The sequence below is a fragment of the Lissotriton helveticus genome, chromosome 6, assembly GCF_964261635.1.
Source record: "Lissotriton helveticus chromosome 6, aLisHel1.1, whole genome shotgun sequence".
NCBI lineage: Eukaryota > Metazoa > Chordata > Amphibia > Caudata > Salamandridae > Lissotriton > Lissotriton helveticus.
Window position 1 is genome coordinate 48205290 of NC_136067.1, and position 21007 is coordinate 48226296.

Genomic DNA, 21007 nt, shown 5'->3' on the forward strand with positions numbered 1-21007 from the left:
CTCCCGGGTGAGTAGTGCGCTATACAAATGGCATGATTGATTGATTGATTGATTGATTGATTGTATTTAACCATTGCAATGCCATTTTTAAAGTCTCATTCATTAGCTCAATGTCTTCAAGGGAGGTGAATAAGTGTGCACCATATACTGAGCCAGCCTCCAACAACTCTTCATCCATATTATCCCACAGCACTGATGATAACCCCTTTATCACCACTCTGTGACAATGTGATGGCCCTGGGGTCCTCTGGGACCCTCTCTGACCTGTCTGATTTGTTTGTTCCCTTGTTCCCTGGTTTCTGATATGTCTTCTTACCGGGGCTCCCATGCATGGGTTATTCTACACCTGTATTGCCTTATGCTGTGTTGTGGCTCCAGTAGATTACTGCCTGTGAAATAATTGCTACGCCATTCTATCTTTGACTGGTGGAGTATACTTTTTGAGAACATATTGTGTATTGTTTGTGAAATATTTTAAGCAACTAAAAAAGCACAGGCCAGGAAGGAGAATAGCCCACTTTTCATTGAGTCCTTGTGACATGGACTCAGACCACCTTAAAGTATCCACTTATGCTGGATGTTAAATGTGGGGAAAAATACATACCTAATATTAAGTAACTTCTATACCAACCCTAGTTACACTACAGTATGCTAAGATCTATTAGGCAAAATGGGTATCTACATATTACACATTTTTAATGAGAAGTATGCTTTTAGGTGTGCTTGCATTCAATAAATACTGTTTGAACTATACAACTTGCACACCTGATTCTCAGTTTTAGTAATAAAGCACTCCTTGATACTTTGACAAAACACAAATTACAAAAATAGACTTTATATGTTTAAGATGTATTAGCATTTGTTTACCTTTCTTTGATTTCAAGGCCTTTCTCCATAAAGTAGAAAATATTCCATCTGTCCAGTCATTGGTGGCTGGGTCTAGTCTGCCAAACATCTGCGGTGCGGTAATTGCTTTTGGATTCATCCGCATCTCTTTGTGAGGAGAGCCACACTCAGTCATCGCCTTCATTAACATAGTTATAACAGCTGATTTTCCTGACCCGCTTGGCCCCAGTGTCATTAAGCCGTGACGTACTCTTGCTGTTTCATATAACTAAAGAGGGAAAAGGCACTGTTAAACTGTTGTATTATTTTATTCATAACAAATCAGTTTAAAGAACAAGTTACTTACCTTTGGTAATTTCTTATCTGGTAGAGAAATAGTCTAGCCGCAGATTCCTTTCCTTAGAATTCTCCCATTGCACCAGACTGGATCCGGAAACCAGAGCACCCTGCACATCGGTAGAGGGAGTCAAGCAACTCCATACTGACATTGTCCACGTATGCAACATCACAGCAGTCCATATAAGCCCCTCCCAGGCGTCAGTTTCTTCTTTGACTATTTACAGCGCCCAAAACGCGGAGCCACCATAGAAAAGGGACGTGGAAACAGTGTGCTATAAAAGATAAATATCTCTGTGAATTAAAAATTACAAAGTTGAAATGCACAGTATGCAAATGTCAAGAAAGGGATCTTGTAGGCAAGATGGAAAACAGTTCGCGTAACGGGGAGGAGAGGTGGTGTGGTAAGGAATCTGTGGCTAGACTATAGGCTTTATTACGAGATTGGCGATCCCTTGGATCACCGTATCGGTGGTGGCAGTCCCAGCGCAGTAAGCTTGGAGGTCTGACGAGTTTGGCGGATCGCTTAATGAAGACCACCACTGGACCGCAAAGACCGCTGTGTTTGTTGTTGGGGAAAGGCACCCACCATTGAGTGGTACAGGGGATCTGCACTGCTGTGAGTATTACGAGTTGTCTGATCCACAAGCTGACTGCGGCGGTCTGACTGCCTACTTCAAGGTGGCACTGACGAAGAATTTGGGGTGTGTACTAACTCTTTTCTTGTTTTTCCATGCAGATTCCGACAAGGATCCCTTGATCCAGGTCCCCCTTTCACAGCCTGACCTTCACTCTTGAGGATTACGACCCTGTTTGCAGCAATCTTCAGATGAGACCTTTTTGGATCATATACTCATTGCCAAGACTGCCAACATATGGACTGAACCCAGATAATGGGTATATGGTACTTATCCACATATATCATGAATATTTGTGCATCCAACACATATGTAGTAAAAATTAATGCACACACAGGCATCAATATATTTGTGAACAATACTCCCCCACTTCTGCAAGTTCCCAGGTTCCACACCGTCGGCCCCGAGGTCAACTCATAATACAGTGGTCTTTGGACCGCCAGTGCCATGAGCTGCTGCCAACCTCATACTAAATCCTTCTGTCTTTGTCAGATAAGGCATTGCCAAAGATAAGTAAATTGTTCATCTCATAGAGACGTCTTACTGTAGATTCCTTGCCTTAGAATGGATACCCAAACAACAACAACATACCTGTAGCAGGGTCTGAAAACTGATTGTCCTAAAAATCAAACAGAACAAGCTGGGCTATAATAAGACAGATAAGACCGGTCGCTCTTAGGAAGGTAGGTAAGTGTAGGAGGCTGGCTTACTATATGGCGCACACTATCAGAAGTGATGCACTAATCCAGGCAACACTTATGGTGATTTTAGTGGTCTTTGATAATGATAGAAAGCTGTGGTAGCTTCAGCCTTATCTTGAAGGAGTGTAGAGCAGCTTGTTTTACCACGTTTAATTGACAGTGTAGATTACATGAAAAACAAACTCACAGTGTTTATAAAAATAGGTCAATTTATTATGTAACACAATAATTAACACATTAATATATATCCTACTCGGAGATATCAATAATACACACACACACAAGAATGCTTTAAAATAATCAGGTAAGTAGCATGAATATACACTGGTCTCCAGGGGGAGACCAAACCATATATTAAGAAACTAAAATGCAAACTGCAAAGATGAACAGGACTTGGGCCAGAAGTCAAAGGGGAGCTGGGGACATAAGGAACCAAGCAAAACCAAAGGGGATGATGGACGGAGTGTTGAACATTGCAAGCACTCACCCCCAGTCAACTGATCTGGGTTTAATCCTTCATCATTCTTTAGCTCACTCTGCCACCACACTTCAGACATGGCCATATGCAAATCAGTCTGACCTTGTGCCTCATGGGAACAGTCCAGCCCGAACTACCTAGCCATGTCTGCCATGGACCGGAAACAAGCATCCTGGGACCGGTTTCTGGCTAATCAGCCGTCATCTGCCAGGCTAGCTTGAATCCAGTGGCAAAGTGAGCAAGGGACCCACGTCTGGTCATACCCTGCCAACTTAGGGCGAACAAAGCCAAACCAAAGGGGATGATGGACGGAGTGTTGAACATTGGAAGCACTCACCCCCAGTCAACTGATCAGGGTTTAATCCATCATCATTCTTTAGCTCACTCTGCCACCCCAGTTCAGACATGGCCATATGCAAATCAGTCTGACCCTGTGCCTCATGGGAACAGTCCAGCCCGAACTGCCTAGCCATGTCTTCCCTGGACCGGAAACAAGCATCCTGGGACCGGTTTCTGGCTAATCAGCCGTCATCAGCCGGGCTAGCTTGAATCCAGTGGCAAAGTGAGCAAGGGACCCATGTCTGGGCATACCCTGCCAACTTAGGGTGAACAAAGCAAAACCAAAGGGGATGATGGACGGAGTGTTGAACATTGCAAGCACTCACCCCCAGTCAACGGAACTGGGATGGCTTGGTGAGCAAAATAACGATGGATTAAACCCAGATCTGTGACTGGGGGTGAATGTTTTGCCATTGTGCTACATTCTGTCCATCATCTTGTGTGTTTTGCTGTTCACCCTATGTGGAAAGGGTATGCCCAGACGTGGGTCCCTTGCTCACTACACCACTGGAGTCAAGCTATCCTGGCTGAAGACGGCTGATAGCCAGAAACCGGTCCTAGGATGCTTGATTCCGGTCCAGGGAAGACATGGCTTAGCAGTTCGGGCTGGACTGTTCCCATGAGGCACGGGGTCAGACTGATTTGCATATGGCCATGTCTGAACTGGGATGGCTTGGTGAGCAAAATAACGATGAATTAAACCCAGATCTGTGACTGGGGGTGAATGTTTTGCCATTGTGCTACATTCCGTCCATCATCTTGTGTGTTTTTCTGTTCACCCTATGTGGGAAAGTTATGCCCAGACATGGGTCCCTTGCGCACTACGCCACTGGAGTCAAGCTATCCTGGCTGAAGATGGCTGATAGCCAGAAAACGGTCCTAGGATGCTTGATTCCGGTCCAGGGAAGACATGTCTTGGCATGTTTGTGCTGGACTGTTCCCATGAGGCACAGGGTCAGACTGATTTGCATATGGCCATGTCTGAACTGAGGTGGCTTGGTGTGCAAAATAACAATGGATTAAACTCAGATCTGTGACTGGGGGTGAATGTTTTGCCATGGTGCTACATTCCGTCCATCATCTTGTGTGTTTTGCTGTTCACCCTATGTGGGAAGAATATGCCCAGACGTGGGTCCCTTGCTCACTACACCACTGGGGTCAAGCTATCCTGGCTGAAGACGGCTGATAGCCAGAAACCGGTCCTAGGATGCTTGATTCCGGTCCAGGGAAGACATGGCTTGGCAGTTCGGGCTGGACTGTTCCCATGAGGCACGGGGTCAGACTGATTTGCATATGGCCATGTCTGAACTGGGATGGCTTGGTGAGCAAAATAACGATGAATTAAACCCAGATCTGTGACTGGGGGTGAATGTTTTGCCATTGTGCTACATTCCATCCATCATCTTGTGTGTTTTGCTGTTCACCCTATGTGGGAAAGTTATGCCCAGACATGGGTCCCTTGCTCACTACGCCACTGGAGTCAAGCTATCCTGACTGAAGATGGCTGATAGCCAGAAAACGGTCCTAGGATGCTTGATTCCGGTCCAGGGAAGACATGGCTTGGCAGTTCGGGCTGGACTGTTCCCATGAGTCACAGGGTCAGACTGATTTGCATATGGCCATGTCTGAACTGGGGTGGCTTGGTGAGCAAAATAATGATGGATTAAACCCAGATCTGTGACTGGGGGTGAATGTTTTGCCATTGTGCTACATTCCTTCCATCATCTTGTGTGTTTTGCTGGACACAAGGAACCACCCATGGAAAATACCCAGGAACCTCATGGAGGATGTGTGGAGAGTGAAAACACAGCTGCATGCCCAATGGAAGTCAATGGAGAAGTCGCTGTTTTAGTTTAAGAGAAGAAGAACCCTTGCCAGGGGACCCCGATTCAACCTTTTCGAAGACGGAAGGTTGGAGAGCCACCCCACCTGTGGATGCCCCAGGAATCAGGTTACCTGCACTAGGGAAGCCGAGTGCATAGAGGTGAAGTGACGTAAGAACCTGTTGTAGACAACAAAGGAAGACTTCATCGAAGATGCCTCTGGAGTTTTCTATGAAGGAGTGCGGTGGAATCCAATGATGGAATTTTGAAGAGGAGAACCTACACGCAGAGGGGACAGAGTCTATGACATTCGGAGGTGACCAGGAGGCACAAAGCACAATACCCCTGATGTTGAAAGGTTCAGGAGAGAAGACAGTGACCTTGTTGATGCAGCTGTGAGGACCAGGTAATGCTGAGGAAAAAAGAAGATCAGGAGTCATGCCAGAGCTGTCCCTCATTGTATGTTGGTGTTTAGGTGTTCGGAGTCCGGCGGGAGCACCAACAAGCCTTGGTAGACACAAATGAAGCAGAAAGCAAAAAGATGCAAACGTGTAGACAAGCAAGGTCGAAGAGACTCACCAAGTGCAGGAGAGTCTGAGTAGGCCCCAAACAAGCAGGGGACCACTGGAGCCAAATAAGACACTCAAAAGGACCCACAGATCGGAGGCACCGGAATCGCGAGAGGACATCAAGCAGCTCAGCAAAGATGGAAGCAAACAGTGCAAAGGATGCAGTGAGGTTGATGATCTTTGAGTGAAGAGGTGCTGGAGGCTGGAGCTTCTTGTAGCCCAAAGATCTCTGGAGTGCATAGCCAACAAGTCTTGGTAACAGCAAGTCAATATGATTCCCAGGGGGTCGGTCCCAGCGGTTGCAATGAGGGATACTGGCCTCAAAATTGCAGGGAGGACAGGTCAAGCCTCAAGGGAGTTAAAGAACAACCACCTGTTTTGATGAACTTTTTGAAGTCTGTTGGACGTCAGGAGCAGCAGACTGGGATCTTTGTTGTGGTGCCTTCAGATGCAGGAGAGTGACTTCTTCTCCCCAGGGGAGATTACTTCTGGTGTCCTTGATGCCCACAGGTCTGCTGAAGATGCTGAAAGAAGCGTACACACAGATGATGAAGTAGACTTGCAGAACAGTGAGACCAGGAGCAGCAGGAGTCTTCCTTGGTGCACTTTTGGTTCCAGTCAAAGTCCAGCGTGGACCAAGTGTCCAGAAGGTGGAAGAGTGATGTGGTTTTAGGCTTTAGTCTTGTTCCATGACGAATCTGAGTACCTACCCACAAGGAATCCCTTTAATACTCGAAGAAAGGGGTTATGATGCCTCAGGGACCCCTCCCAGAGGTGAGACAGAGGAGAGATACTCTCATGTCCTTTGGCCAGTTTCACGTCAGAGCAGAACCTGGAGTATGCAAGGAGGGCACCAAATGGTCCAAAGGGCAGGAAAGGGCAGAAAATGTAGAGCTGCCCCAGACACACGATCTGTGGAGCAAGGCCTGGAAAAACAAGACTCCTCTGTTGTGTCAGGTGATGGATAGGGTGAAGTCAAAGTACACTTTGACGTTTTGTGCTTCTTGTGGTGCTTCTAGCCTTACCCCTTCGAATGGGAGGACGAAGACTTGGAGCTCCTGGATCAATACTCGAACCTTCCTCTTGACCGAGACCAGGACCAGTAGCAGAACCAAAACCTCAGGGGGGACCTCCAAGGTGCCTGACGTTGGGCAGCAAGCAGATTTAGGGACTGCTGCCTCAAAACTTTAGAAGCCATGGCCCAGCAGTCGAAGTACAGTTTCGGGTCACAGTCATGCTCATGGCACCAAAGATTATATTTTGAGAACAAGGGTACCCCATAAAGCGAACCTGGGGTGTAAACGTATTTTTAGAAAAACAATGGTTCAGGGATGGCCTAATAAGGTTCTTGAAAGAATATAGCGTACAATTAATTCACGCTGGGGAGCTAAAGATGTAGGTAAACATAAACTCATTAGTTTATTTTCATTTTTTAGCATATATCAAAACGTTTCAGGTGCTCATATGGGTGACATAGTGCATAACGTGACATAAGTGAACATAGTGAAGAACGAAACAAAATGTCACACAACAACAAGGTATAAACCACAGAAATATATACAATGGAGTGGGGGTATTTCCTTGAATGGGTCGACGACGTTTCGATCTATAATAATTTTAGATCATCTTCAGGACTGATGAGCTTCCTGAAACTGTGAAGAGGGAAGTAGGATTAGCAAGGGGACCTACATAATATTTTTTTTTTCTTAGCGTTGTTATTCCTGTGCTCCCAGTGGCATGTTTCATTTTCATGCACATTTAGCTTATAATAAAAGAGGGGGCGCTTAGCATCCAAAACAAATGTGTGCTGCGCTTGGTATTAATCATAAGGGTGAGGGGCATACAGTGGCATGCAATGACATAATTATTTGGATTATAACTTACTCTATAGTTGGGTATGAGGGTGGAACAATCCATCCGGATAGAATAGTAAGAACTTGAATCGGTATCGTCAGGATATCGAACCGATATGGTCGGGTTTATTTCTTATTCTGAAAGGAACACGGAGAAATGAGTGCCTTGTCACAATTTCCAGGGGGTCGTGTATACGAGCGTACTATGAGGTGTGTAAACTTACTTGTAAATAATTACAATGACAATCCAGTGGTCATTGTGGTAACTATTCTGAAGTAGCACTTGGATATTCTGCTGTAAACCAATAAGGGGGGGGCAGTTAAAGTTCCATATCAAGTGTAGTGATTTCTAATGAAAGTTAAATAACTTAACCAACTCCATACATACGACCATGACCTGGTATACTAGTTACATTGCTCATGGAAACAGTAACTACAATTGAGAACCAGACACTATTTGACTTACTGCATCCGAATAAATTCAGGGTTCTACGATTCTGGACAGTTAAGCAATGGGTTGTATGTATGTCTGTCTGGAGCTGGAGGGGCAACAATTAAGCATATAGATTAAAACTAGGAATTAACAGGACCTAGGCTGTGTTTGGGGTAAAGGTAGAAAGGACTTACTGAGTTTTATTAAAACCGTGGTCCGTGGTTGGAGGTCCGAATAGCTGCTTACTCGATATAGAGGAGGGATTTGTCCTATTAAAGTCGGTTTGACTGGAGCTGGGGAGCAACAATGCAACGATTGTAAATACAGTAACAAAATTATGGTCGGTGACAGGGCATGACTAGCGGCGGACTCAGGGCGTGACTGGCGGCAGACTTACTTAATCTCAGCGATTTTGGGGGCTGCGAAGGGGGGTCCGAAGGCCTCGTTGATTTGCTGCTCTCACAGTTAGTTGCAAGCAGCAGGCGCCATTTCAGGGCTTCCGGATAGTGCGCGCAAGCGCAGAAATGTCCGGTGTACGCGCATGCGCGATAGGGACTTACAGTCCATGTGTGGATAGGGAGTATAGTGTCCCAAAACGCGCATGAGCAGAGAATTGCTCACTTAATCAGAGAGAAGGCACTTATTATATCAAAAGAATTTCTTAGATTTGTGGCACCCCGAAACGGAGGAGTTATTACAGATGAATTAGGTTATTGAAAGTATGGTGATATGATAAGGTAAATGCCAGGACATAGTTACAGGAGGGCATCGACCATTTTGCGTACACAGTTTTACATCCATGAGGATATCTTAGGAAAAACCATAGAATATGCAATGTAACAACGTCAAACAATTACATTGAACAGTACATTCATATAATAGGTGGCCGGATGACATTTTAGTGGATTGAAACTGGATGCACATATTCTATTCATCAAGTGAATTGAGTCCTTTCTCAATAGTCTTGCAATAGTAAATCCATTTACATTTGAGGCAGTTCAATATAGTCTGTTGATTTCCGCCCCTTGCATTTGGTGCAAGTTTGTCAATAACCTGCCACTTGAGATCGTTTTCCGAGTGTCCAAATTCAAGAAAATGTTCAACAAGGGGTGCAGTTGTTACTTTGCACCGGATCCTGCTCCTGTGCTAGGAAATCCGTGTCTTGACTTGCTGGGTCGTTTGGCCAATATAGAGCAGTTTGCAGGGACATTCAATGCAAACCAAACCAAAGAATGATGAGATAGGGATGTGTGACCGACATGGCGCGGTGACAGGCGCCGCTCGTATAGGCCCCTAAAGTCTCCTTAGATATGATGGAAACCCTACACACCAAAGAAAAATCAAAAAGTCTGTAAAAAAAACGACAGCGGTAGCTCTCTTTGACGGATCAGTGCTTGCTTGTGCAGAAAGAAAACAACTGACAACAGCGCAGCAAGGTGGCGCATACATACACAACACGAATGTCACAATGATGGAAACGATGCCGACAACATCATGTGGAGTCGAATGGTGCTACCTATCGGCATGCAGGGGTATTGCTCAAGAAAAATCTTCCAGATCAAGTCTAATGTCTGGGAAGTTCTCATGTCGCTTACCAGACAGACTCAATGAGTTTTAATGGGAGGAAAAAGGCTTAGGACTCCCAGAGCAGTGCCCGGACCTTCCTCTGGACTGAGAACGAGACCTCTGGGGCGAACGACACTGTGCCATACACTGTGCCGCAAGCAGCTTTTAGGATAACTCCCTCAAAACTTTAGAAGCCATGGCCTGTCAGTCGGAGCACGACTTCAAGTCTTGGTCCCGCTCCAGAAACTAAAGACAAAATAAGTGTGGATCAGACACCAACAGGGTGCGATGGCAGACGACACATGGTTTGAATCCAGAACTCTTCTTTGACATGCTGGAAGGGCCTACAGACCAAAAAATCATCAACAAAACATTGAAAAAAGCCTGTCAAAAAGTGACAGAGGGTAGCTCATGAAGGAGGCAGGCTCAGTATATAGTGTCCACCTATGGGGAGGCACTCTGCATGGATTGCAGGCAATGTTCCCTCTAATTGTTTTTCTCTGTGTGCGGCAGTGTAGGGTCTCTGTGTGCTGTAGCCATGGTTATGTGCGCCAGGAACCAGACCGTGCATGTGTGCAGCGCCAAATATCCCTCCAAACTTTTGCTTAAAAATCTGAAAAGATGGTGCATTTCCACACACACAGTGCCACGTTAAACTATACTATGTTGTGTGGTTAGGTTTGCCATAATTTTTAGCTGACAAAATAGCAAATACAGGTTCAAAGCACTTAAAAAGTATTTTAAAGTTGTGTAAACTAATTACATCGGTGGTATTCATAGTATGGCCCGTGGGCCGCCAGCTGCCCGGCAGGCCTTCATTGGCGGCGCACGGACCTTGCTTTGTCGTTTCTAGGCAAAGTGGAGATGCATGGGCTGTAAGAAGGAGTGAAAAAAACAACACAGCCTCATTAACAAGTAAATGCAAGACCTGTGAAGTACTCAGGTGCGGCTGTGTGTGCGCCCGAGAAGCTGTCTCAGCCCGGGCTGCCACAAATGAATGGGTAAGTGGGGGGGAAGGCGATGCGCACCTGGATGTAAGCACATTCCAAATTTGGATAATTGCGCCTAGAGACAGAGACAGATAGGGACAGATACAGACAGATAGGGAAAGAGACAGAGACAGAAAGGGACAGAGACAGATAGGGACAGAGACAGATAGGGACAGAGACGGACAGATAGAGACAGAGAGGTAGAGCGAGAGAGGAAGGTAGAGGGAGGGAGGGAGGGAAGTGGAGGGAGGGAGAAGGGGGTAGAGGTTGGGAGAGGGAGGTAAGGGAGGTAGAGAGAGTGGGAGAGGGAGAGGGGGTAGATGGAGAGGGAGGTAGAGGGAGGGAGAGAGAGGGAAAGGGAGGGGCAGAGGGAGGTAGAGGGAGGTAGAGGGAGGTAGAGAGGGAGAGGGAGGGAGGGAGGGAGGGACAGAGCGGGAGAGGTAGGTAGAGACCGAGAGGGAGGTAGAGGGAGAGGGAGGGAAAGGGAGAGGGAGGGTCAGAGTCGGAGAGGTAGGTAGAGACAGAGGGAGGGAAAGGGAGAGGGAGCTAGAGGGAGAGGGAGGGACAGAGGTAGAGGGAGGGAAAGGGAGAGGGAGGTAGAGGGAGGGACAGAGAGGTAGAGGGAGGTAGAGGAAGAGGGAGGCACAGAGCAGGAGAGGTAGGTAGAGACAGAAAGGGAGGTAGAGGTAGAGGGAGGGAAAGTGAGGGACAGAGCGGGAGAGGTAGGTAGAGACAGAGAGGAAGGTAGAGGGAGAGGGAGGGAGAGGGAGGGACAGAGCTGGAGAGGTAGGTAGAGACAGAGTGGGAGGTAGAGGGAGCGGGAGCGGGAGGGAAAGGGAGAGGGAGGGACAGAGCTGGAGGGGTAGGTAGAGACAGAGAGGGAGGGAAAGGGAGAAGGAGCTAGAGGGAGGGACAGAGAGGTAGAGGGAGGGAAAGGGAGAGGGAGGTAGAGTGAGGGACAGAGAGTTAGAGGGAGGGAGAGGGAGAGACAGAGAGGTAGAGGGAGAGGGAGAAAGAGGGAAGGACAGAGCGGGAGAGGTAGGTAGAGACAGAGAGGGAGTTAGAGGGAGGGGTAGAGAGCGGTAGAGGGAGAGAGAGGGAGGTAGAGGGAGGGACAGAGCGGGAAAGGGAGGGAGAAGGAGATCGAGGGAGGGAGAGGTAGAGTATGTGCTACTTCTGTGGACATTGTGGACAATGTGCAGCCTTTAATTTTAAACTTTTGTGTGTTCTAGGAGCGAAGTTGAATGTTTTCAGATATGTTTTTGTCCTTCCCTCAAAAGGGTGTAAACGTTGATTTAGGTGTTTCACTGGTAGTAAGGTCAAAATGTCCGGTCTTAATTTCGGAGGTCGGTTGTGGGGTAGAATATTAGCGCCAAACAGCCCGGGCATTGTTCATAATAAAATCATTGTTGAGGCAATGCTATCATTTTGAAGAGAACAATGAGACTTTGTTTTTATTAATCCTATTTTGCTTAGTAGTATAGAGTATAGCCCTCATATGCTAGAGTCTGCATCAGGGCCATCGGATACTTTTTAGGTCACTATACCTTCTAAATTACATTTCACATCACTATATACCATTTCATAACACACCATACCACTCAACTCAGCGCCACTCCATAACAATACACTCAACTCCACGTTAGAAGGCTTCACTTCACGCCACTTTGCACCAGTAATTTTTAGCCATACTGAATAGCAGCCACACTGCTGTACAACATGGCTAAGACATATTGGCAAAGCTGTAGGCGAGATCTATTGGCTATGCCAGTGCTTGTTGTTTATACTTAAGCATTCATTATAGGATCTCCTTCATATTTTGTCACTTTTTATGTCAATAGCAGCTGGGTAACAGGAGAAGTGTGGCTCAATGGTTAGAGCGGCAGACCCTGATGCAGAATTCTGGCCCGGGACCAGGGCTCAATTCCCCGCCTCGGCGGGTCTTGGGCTCAAAAATTCCGCGGACCTGATAATTCTCGCCTCGGTGCCTATTCCAATCATGGAGTCCCACTCTGCAACTCTGGGCTATAGCTTGCTTAATCTCCACAACGGCCCCCACAACGCTAAGGATGCATGGCCTCCACCTTGGGGGTGCCCAGGAGTGGACACCTCACAGGGAGAGCCAGGAAAGGTTCCACAGCGGTATTCATACCAGCGCCTTGAGACCCTTGCGGGTGAGTAGTGCGCTGTGAGAAGTTGGCCTGAAATATGATGCTCACTAGTTCTAGTGATCACCTTGTATCAGTCCAAACAACCCTTATGGTGATTGGTTGTAGGTCAACCTTATAGACCAGCTATCCTAATGGTAGCATGGACAAAGCAGTCTTAGGCTAAACTCTTTTGGCATGTGAAGCCAGCTGTTTTACCACAATATAACCCCTTGAATACCAGATGAAAGGACACCACAGAGGTTGTTATGAAAATAAACAATATATTTATTAATAACAAACACCTCTGAACTCTTTATGAGGTCCATTGCATTTATTTGCATTTATTTGCTGCAATTGACGTGTAAACCTTTCTTGTCACTACTAAAAACCAAAATCTGTGGACTGTAGTCTTCATATTTTGTGCCCCAGATTGACCAGTCTGGCCTCTGCCTGTAATAATCTATCCCGACGTGGTCTACGTCTTGCCGCGTAAAAGGCAATATCTATCCCTCTAAGCGAGGACTTCATAGCCTCCCTTAGAGTTATAGGGGATGAAACCATCCCAGCATTATGTGAATACTAATCTGTCTGCCTTGTCGCCAAAGAGGCGACAGCCATCAAACGGCATGTCCATAAGGGTGTTTTGGACATCAGCCAAAAAGTTGGCGGACCTCAGCCAGGCATGGCGATGAATTGCCACCGTCATTGCCATCGCTCTACCTAGCGAGTCCATGGTATCCAGTCCACATCTGATGGAGTACCATGCCGCATCTCGACCCTCCGCAAGGGCTTGGGTGAGTTTAGTCCGGGCCTCCTCTGGACATTGTGGCAGCACGTACGCGACCATGTCCCACAGAGAGTGGGTATAACGGCCCAAGAGGCACGCGGTGTTAACTGACTGCAATCCCAAACTCAGGGAGAACATCTTTTTGCCATATTGCTCGTACTTCTTGGATTCCCGATCGGGGGAGCTCTCGGGAATGCGGTCTGGGAGTTAGAGGCCTGGATAACCAGGCTCTCGGGGGTGGGTGGGTGGACAGGAAGCAAGGGTCGCCCGGAACCGGGCGGTGGCATCTGGCCACATTCCTATCTACAGGGGGACCTGTAGCGGGCCTGGACCAGGTGCCCAGAAGTACGTCAGACAAGGCCTCATTAAACGGTAACAGAGGCTCCGAAGAGCTTGCCTGCGGTTTAAGGACCTCAGTGAGGAGGTTAGTCCTCACGACCGCGATGGGGAGCTCAAGGGCCAAGGCTTTGGCCGCCCGCGTCAACACCACACTATAGGCTGCCCCCTCCTCCGTAGCCACGGTAGGAGGGGAGACAAAACCAGTGTCTGGCGAGGTGTCCAGACCACTGGCGTCCCCTAGCTCGCCTGTCCAGTCCTGATAAGACTGACACTCATGTGCCAGAGGGTCCTCAGACCCCTCCCAATCCGCCTTGCCACCTATCTCCTGGTATTCAGGGTCAAAAGATGGGGCCGGATCATAGAAGTAAAAATCTCCCATCAGCGTCGAAAGCGGCATCGATGGACACCGCTCTGGCGCCAGAACCGGACCGAGGGGGGGACTGGGGACGGAGTCGACCGTGGTCGGCGCCAGGGGCGACACCCTAGCAGCCGGCGCTGGCGAGGTCGTAAGGTCAACCGGCAACGACCCAGAACCGGTGGAGTCCTGCGGTGTCGGGACCGAAGTCGCCGACGGCTCCAGGGCCAAAGCACCCGGCGGCGCCAGGGCCGAAGCACCCGGCCCGCTTGGGCTTCCAGTCGGGGCCGCGGGGCCCAAAGGCGCCACAGAACTCGACGGAGGAGTGAGCGACCTCATGGGCGAGAGGAAGGCGTCAATTTCCTCCGGTGTCACGTGCTGCCCAGGGACCGGCGGGTATGGAGCAGGCCGCGGTGCCTGCGGCTCCGACAGAGCCACGTGGGCGGTGTCACCCGAACCCTCGGGCGCATTGCGCGAGCGTCGGGGGGAGTCGGAAGAGCGATGTCGCCTCTTCGACTTCTTGTGCCTCTTACCTGAGGACTTGGAGCTCGAGGAGTGGTGTCGATCCTCCGAGCCGTGATGACTCTGGCCCCGCGACCGGTCCCTCGACCTCCTCCCGGACCGGGACCTTGAACGGCGTGGGGCCGACTGGCGGAGGCCAAGGCCAAGGACCGCTCCCGCCTAGACTTCGACGTCAAGGCCCGGCAGTCGGGGAACAACTTGTCATCGTGGTCGGGCCCCAGGCAATGAAGACACCGGCGATGGGGGTCGGTAACCGACATCAGTCGGTTGAAGTCGACGCAGGGTTTAAACCCGGGCCTCCCTATCGGCACCATCGGAGTCGTTCGACCTTGAAAAAGAAGATAAAAAAGATCAAAAGTTTAGTAAAAAAATGACTAAAGGGTACCACTGTTCCCGGATCGGAGCTTGCTGGCGCGGTAAAATAGGAACTGACGTCTCTGCGCATGGGGGGCGGCGTCTAAGTACTCTGGCGACATCATCCCGGCGCCAACGATGCCCACGACGGACGCAAAGCCGCAGACGACGCCTACCGACGCGCACGTGTACTGCTATGCAAAAGTTTCCGGATCCAGTCTGACGCCTGGGGGTATTGTAAGGTAAGGAATCTAACAGTAACCTGTTTCTATCAGATATAAGGTGTACTGGGACTTCCCGTATGCAATAGTTCTTAAGTGTCTTTTTCCTGTGCATTCTACATTCTACAGTCCTGGGTCAGGAATAGCATAGTACCGACTGAGGATATCCCCAGTAAAGCTGGTGACTTTCTCTTCACTTACAATGTTGTTCTGTCTTGGTAACATCTATGTCACAGTGCTAGTTATGAACTGTCTTGCTTATGGAAGGAACTTACTCATAAGGAAGGTCTTAGTTTCCCTCTTAAAGGTTGCTGTGTTTGGAATTTTCCTAATGTTTGGAGGAAGTGAGTTCCAGATTCTGGGGGCTGCTCCTGAGAAAGCTCTATCATATGTTTTCTTCTTCGGGAAGATGGGTGGCCTCAACACCAGCTCCTTTGTACTCCTGGCTGGTCTGTTTCCTCCAGATAATTACATTTTCTGGGCAAGGTATCTTGGTGTATTGTAGTGGAGCGCTTTGTGGGTAATACACCTCATTTTTAGCTGAATTCTGGCTTCGAAAGGTAGCCAGTTTAATGCTTTCAGGTGTTAAGAGATATGGTTGAATTTCCTCAATCCGGTGATAAGTCTTGCAGCTGCATTGAGGCATGCTTTTTGTGGTGCTGTTGAAATTTTTGGTAAACCTGTTAAAGTTGTACATCCCTATTCAATCCTCAAGATAGGACTGCCAGTTTGAGATCCGCCTTAGAGATGAATGGTTTCACTTTTCTAATGTAGTTCAAATGAAAACGGGTGCTTTTTGCCATTGATTTGATGTGGGCTTTCATGTATAGATTCTCATCCAGCGTGATTCCTGGTGATTTCGCTGAGTCAACTAGGGTAGGGGTGCAATTTAAAGCTGTGATAATTTTGAACCATTCCATCACTTCTGTGTGGTTCTTTGGTGGTGAGATTAGTAAGAATTCTGTTTTTTGTGCATTAAGTTTCAGATGATTGTTAGTTAACCATTGTAATTACATTTGTAAGGCCTCATTCATTATCTTGATGTCTTCTAGGGACGCGATCTTGATGTATATATGCGTGTCATCCGCGTACATGTGATAAGATATTTTGGAATTTCGGAGAATTTCTGTAAGAGGTTTGACGTACAAGTTAAACAGTGATGGAGATAATGTAGATCCTTAAGGGACTCCAACTGAGTTAGGGCATGATGTTTAAAGTGATTGGTTGACCAGGAATCTTTGTGTTCTATTCTGAAGGAATGATTCAAACCATTTTAGCACATTTCCAGACATTCCCATCCTGTCATGGAGCCAGTTCAGTAGTTTTTCATGATTTACCGTTTCAAATGCAGACGACAGGTCAAGGAGGATAAGTAGACATGTTCAATTGTGGTCTAGGGCCTGTAGTGCATCCTCGACAATATGTAGGATCGCAGTTTCCGTGCTGTGTCCTGTTCTGAATCCCGACTGGTAGTTGTCCAGTAGCGAGAAATTGGCGATGTGTTGGCTCAGTTGGTTTTGCACACATTTCTCTATTAGTTTGGCAAGTAACGGAATGATGGTCACTGGGTGAAAGTTATTAGGATCTGCCGGGTCCGCTGTAGATTTTTGATGATGGGGACGACTTGACCTGTTTTTAGGCATTCTGGAAGGATCCCTTGGGATAGAGAGGCGTTTATTATTTTCAGAATCACCATATGGCTGATTTCTTTCATGCATTTTGAAGGGAGTGGGTCATTATAGTGGTTATTTGGTTTGATATCTGATAGCGTTTTGGCGATGGTATTATGGTCAAATAGTTTGAAGGTATCCCATTCTGCCTAGTTTTGTTCCTTATTATAGACAATTTTTTAGGTGGTATTGATCATTGAGGGTGATTGGTTGTCAAGGTTGTCAGCTGCTCTCCTGAGCTCTCTCTCAAGCGTGTTGACCTTGTCAGTGAAGAATGTTGAGAATTCTTCACAACTTAGTTGCGTTTTTGTAGTTTCTTGGGCAGATTTAGCCAACTTATTGGATTGCTGTTTTAATATCTCAAATAGTTTCCGTGGTCTGTATTTGCATTATCCAGTTCTGATCTAATAAATTCCTTTTTGGAATTGAGGATCTTTTTATTGTATTTGTTTCTGATTTTTCTGAGGGATTTCCGTTCGGGGTGTGGTAAATAAATAATTAAATACCTGTTCTATTTTTCGGAATAATTAATTAACAGATAGCTCAATAAATAAGAGTCAAGATTCGAGGTAGCTGGAGTTTGCAGGTTTTAATACAGCATAAAGGACAGTAACAGGACAGCCTGCATTGGAATAGGATGGCAGGGGCCCGACAGCTGCCGGGGCAGGATCTGGGAATGGCTAGCAAACTTTAATAACAGTGCACAATATTTATAGTTAAACAATTGCATTAGAGTTCATACAGTAGGCGTAGCAGTCGCGAAAGATAAGGCATAAAGTGGGTGTAACAAGAGGCGTGTACATAGACATGTGATGTAAACGTAACAGAATATGTCATAAAAGGGGCGGAAACATGGAGGGGGCTACCTAAGGAGCCGGGACCTTTAACCTAGTGGTGCGCGCAAGCTGGCAATGACGTGTTACTAGGAAGAACTGGGGGTCTATGACTTCTGCGCTAGAAGAGGAGACGAAAGTCTGGAGAGTCAGAGCGACATGTACCTAAACACTATCTAGTATCTGATGTTTAGAGAACATGTTGATAGAATCCAAAAGTTATCAGGGTAAAGGCTAACAGACTCTAAGACTGGGGCATGCATTATTCTACATGTAGTGCGGTGCAAGGAATATTAAATGACCATTAATACAGTATTTCTCTTACATGGAGACGTAAAGGCTAGACCATGACGGAAACTAGTGACGTGATTTAGTAGCTTAGGAATGCAGAGAAGGAGGGCTGGACTGATAACTAGAATCATAACATACTCTTGACAGACTAAGAGGCAGAGCCAGGCCGGGCCGGGCACTGCGAGGCATGAAGTAAGTGAAGGGTCAGGGATACAGGTGGGGGCTGTATCGCTCCTTGGAGAGGGTTCAGGAGACAGGAGCTGAATCTGAGTCCGGGCCCTTTTGAGGCCTAGAAACGGGGATAATTCAATGAATTAAAGTGCACACTGTAAAATGTGGCAACGTAGCTTTACATAGGTCTAATATTCGTTGTATTCACGAGGACTGGAAACTGGCATATTAGAGATGGACACGACTGTAATTGCGTCTTTAATTGATCTGAGGGGAATACATGCATATCGATCATGCACATATATCATAACATGGGGAACACGTAGGGACACAGAACATGGCAAAATTTACTTTTCCACATTCCCTCCTTGTCACTACGTTTCCATCAGGAAACATCTATATTCATGATACCATCTATCTGTTCATATAGCATCATTTGCTCGTCTCGAATTGTCTTGGAACGGGACTTAGGACTAGGAATACAAGAGGTAGCACAAATGCCGCAAATCGCAGGGCCACATTGTATACAGAGGCAGCAACTGAAAATGATCATTACTGCTATACCTAGGAATGACAATACTTTCCATCCCCAGGCAGAAATTATACTCCAGAGCCAACCGGACCATGTCCAGGTGCCTGGATTCTGGTGTAACTGATGGGCAATTTTATGAAGTCTGGTTATAGCTGAATAAACAGACGGCGCGTTATTAGGAATGAAAATGCAGCAACTAGATCCGATGACTCTACATGCTCCTCCTCTATCGGCCAGTATGACGTCAAGAACGAGACGATTTTGGAGCACGACAAATCTCATAGCAGATTGCTCTTCGGTTAAGTTACCTAGAGCAGAAGTAGTCTCATTCACTACTGCTTCAAGGGTTCTCGTTAACCTACGTATTAGCTTACTATTCTGGACAGGGCCTATAAAGAAGAAGAATCCTTTATTGAAATCTTGATACTGTTCTAGAGTAGTTTCAGTTTGATCGACAATTGGGGACTCGATCTCCCTTCTATGTCTAATGTGTACTAGATGTGTGTTTCTATGATAATCGGATGGGGCTAGAAAAACTGGTGGCAGTAGGAAGGCAATGTAACATGTTCCATCCCAATCGAGGGGCAGACGAACATATGCGGTCTGACCACAAACAAAATAAGAATGACGTGATGCTTTGAAAATAGATTTCCCACTGTCACTATACTTGATAATAATAGTACAATCACTATGTCCTACATGTGCGGAACCATTCTTTCTGACACATAATTCGCCTTTGACTGGTAGTACTGAAATAGCAGGTAAGTCTGGAGTAGTATCAGACTGAACCATAAAATTCGAAGAATAATTACCTAAATTATAAACTTAATTTTCTAGATCTAACCCTGTTCTATGGGAGAGACCTTGCTTGTCTGGGAAACACGTACTATTCAGAAGAAACATATCATTGGAGGATGACGTTAACATGGACCATGCTCCACATGAACCATTATGTGAAAACGGATAAGGAAAGAGTGGCAGAACTCCCTTCGGTGTCTGGAAAGGGGGGAGTCGACCACACACCCAACAATTAGTGGCATTGCTGGTCTGGTGTGAATAGTGTAACATTCTGATGAATGTGTTATTGCGCATAGCAAGACGATAGGACAACTCGTGAGGAGGCAGATCACTAAACGTGTGCTCTACTGTAGCATTAGAAAACTTATTTACATGAGAAATTGGAAAACATAAATGTAATGCATAACTTGTGCAGGTAATCATCAAACTCAAAAATAGAAGAAAACATAGAATAACGATACATCTGATAGAGTTTTGACTAACTCTCTCACTATGGGGGTCTATCTCATACATGTCAGGAACCTGTCTAACCGTTTCACCCGAGGGGGACTTAGACAATTAAACTGGCTGACTTATTTTACTAGACCTGAGTTTCTTTTTATACTCCTGCTGCGGAGTTTCCTCTAACAGGGGAGGCTTGGATTCAGAGTCAATTTTTAGGCAGTCTCTTGGAAAAAGGTAGTCCTTAGAAATGTTCTTGGCAAATGTTTTTATGCGACATCCATGGAATTTCTTGACGTGTGACAGGTGTACCCAGCCCTTACGGCCTTCCAGCTTCACGGCCGTACGGGTGGTAAGAAGGACAAGTCGTGGCTGCTTCCAGCGGGGCTCCAGCGGACTTGAACGATCAAAATTCCTCACTAATACTAGGTCGCCTGGAATGACCTCATGCGGTTTCACTTCGGTATTGTCTGGAAATGCAGCGGCAACCTGTGAACGACAAGAGTGGAGGGCAGACATCAAGGAAGCTAGGTAATCTGTCAGCATATTACTGGAAACATCTGTAATACTTCGGGGTCTAGGTGTACCCCACATGTTTGGGGGGCGGCCGAATACGACCTCGTAAGGGGACAGACCTGATCTGGAGTGTGCGACCATGCGCATATAAAATAGAGCAACTGGCAGGGCTACTAGCCAGTCTACACCTTTCTCTTTACAAACTTTGGCAATGCGGATTTTTAGGGTCTGGTTATGTCTCTCTACGAGACCGGCTGCTTCTGGATGGCGCACACAATGAAACTTCCACTGGTACCTAACAGAAGGGAAACATGTTTCATCAACTCAGATGAGAATGGCTGGCCGTTATCAGAATACACGACCCTAGGGAGTCCATAACGGGGGAAGAATTCACGAACCAACTGCTTGGCAGTGGTCGCTGCTGTGTAATCTGGAACTGGATATGCTTCTGTCCAC

At 46.9% G+C, this 21007-nt stretch overlaps 1 protein-coding gene across 7 annotated transcripts in view; it reads right to left on the reverse strand.

The window, feature by feature from the left end:
• DNAH8 (dynein axonemal heavy chain 8) overlaps positions 1 to 21007 on the reverse strand; it is a 10041960-nt gene that overhangs the window by 4135029 nt on the left and 5885924 nt on the right. For all 7 annotated transcript variants that reach the window (XM_078647354.1, XM_078647353.1, XM_078647356.1 and 4 more), the window contains one exon: positions 868 to 1114. In XM_078647354.1, the coding sequence (XP_078503480.1) occupies positions 868 to 1114 (247 nt within the window). The remainder of the gene's footprint in view (positions 1 to 867; positions 1115 to 21007) is intronic.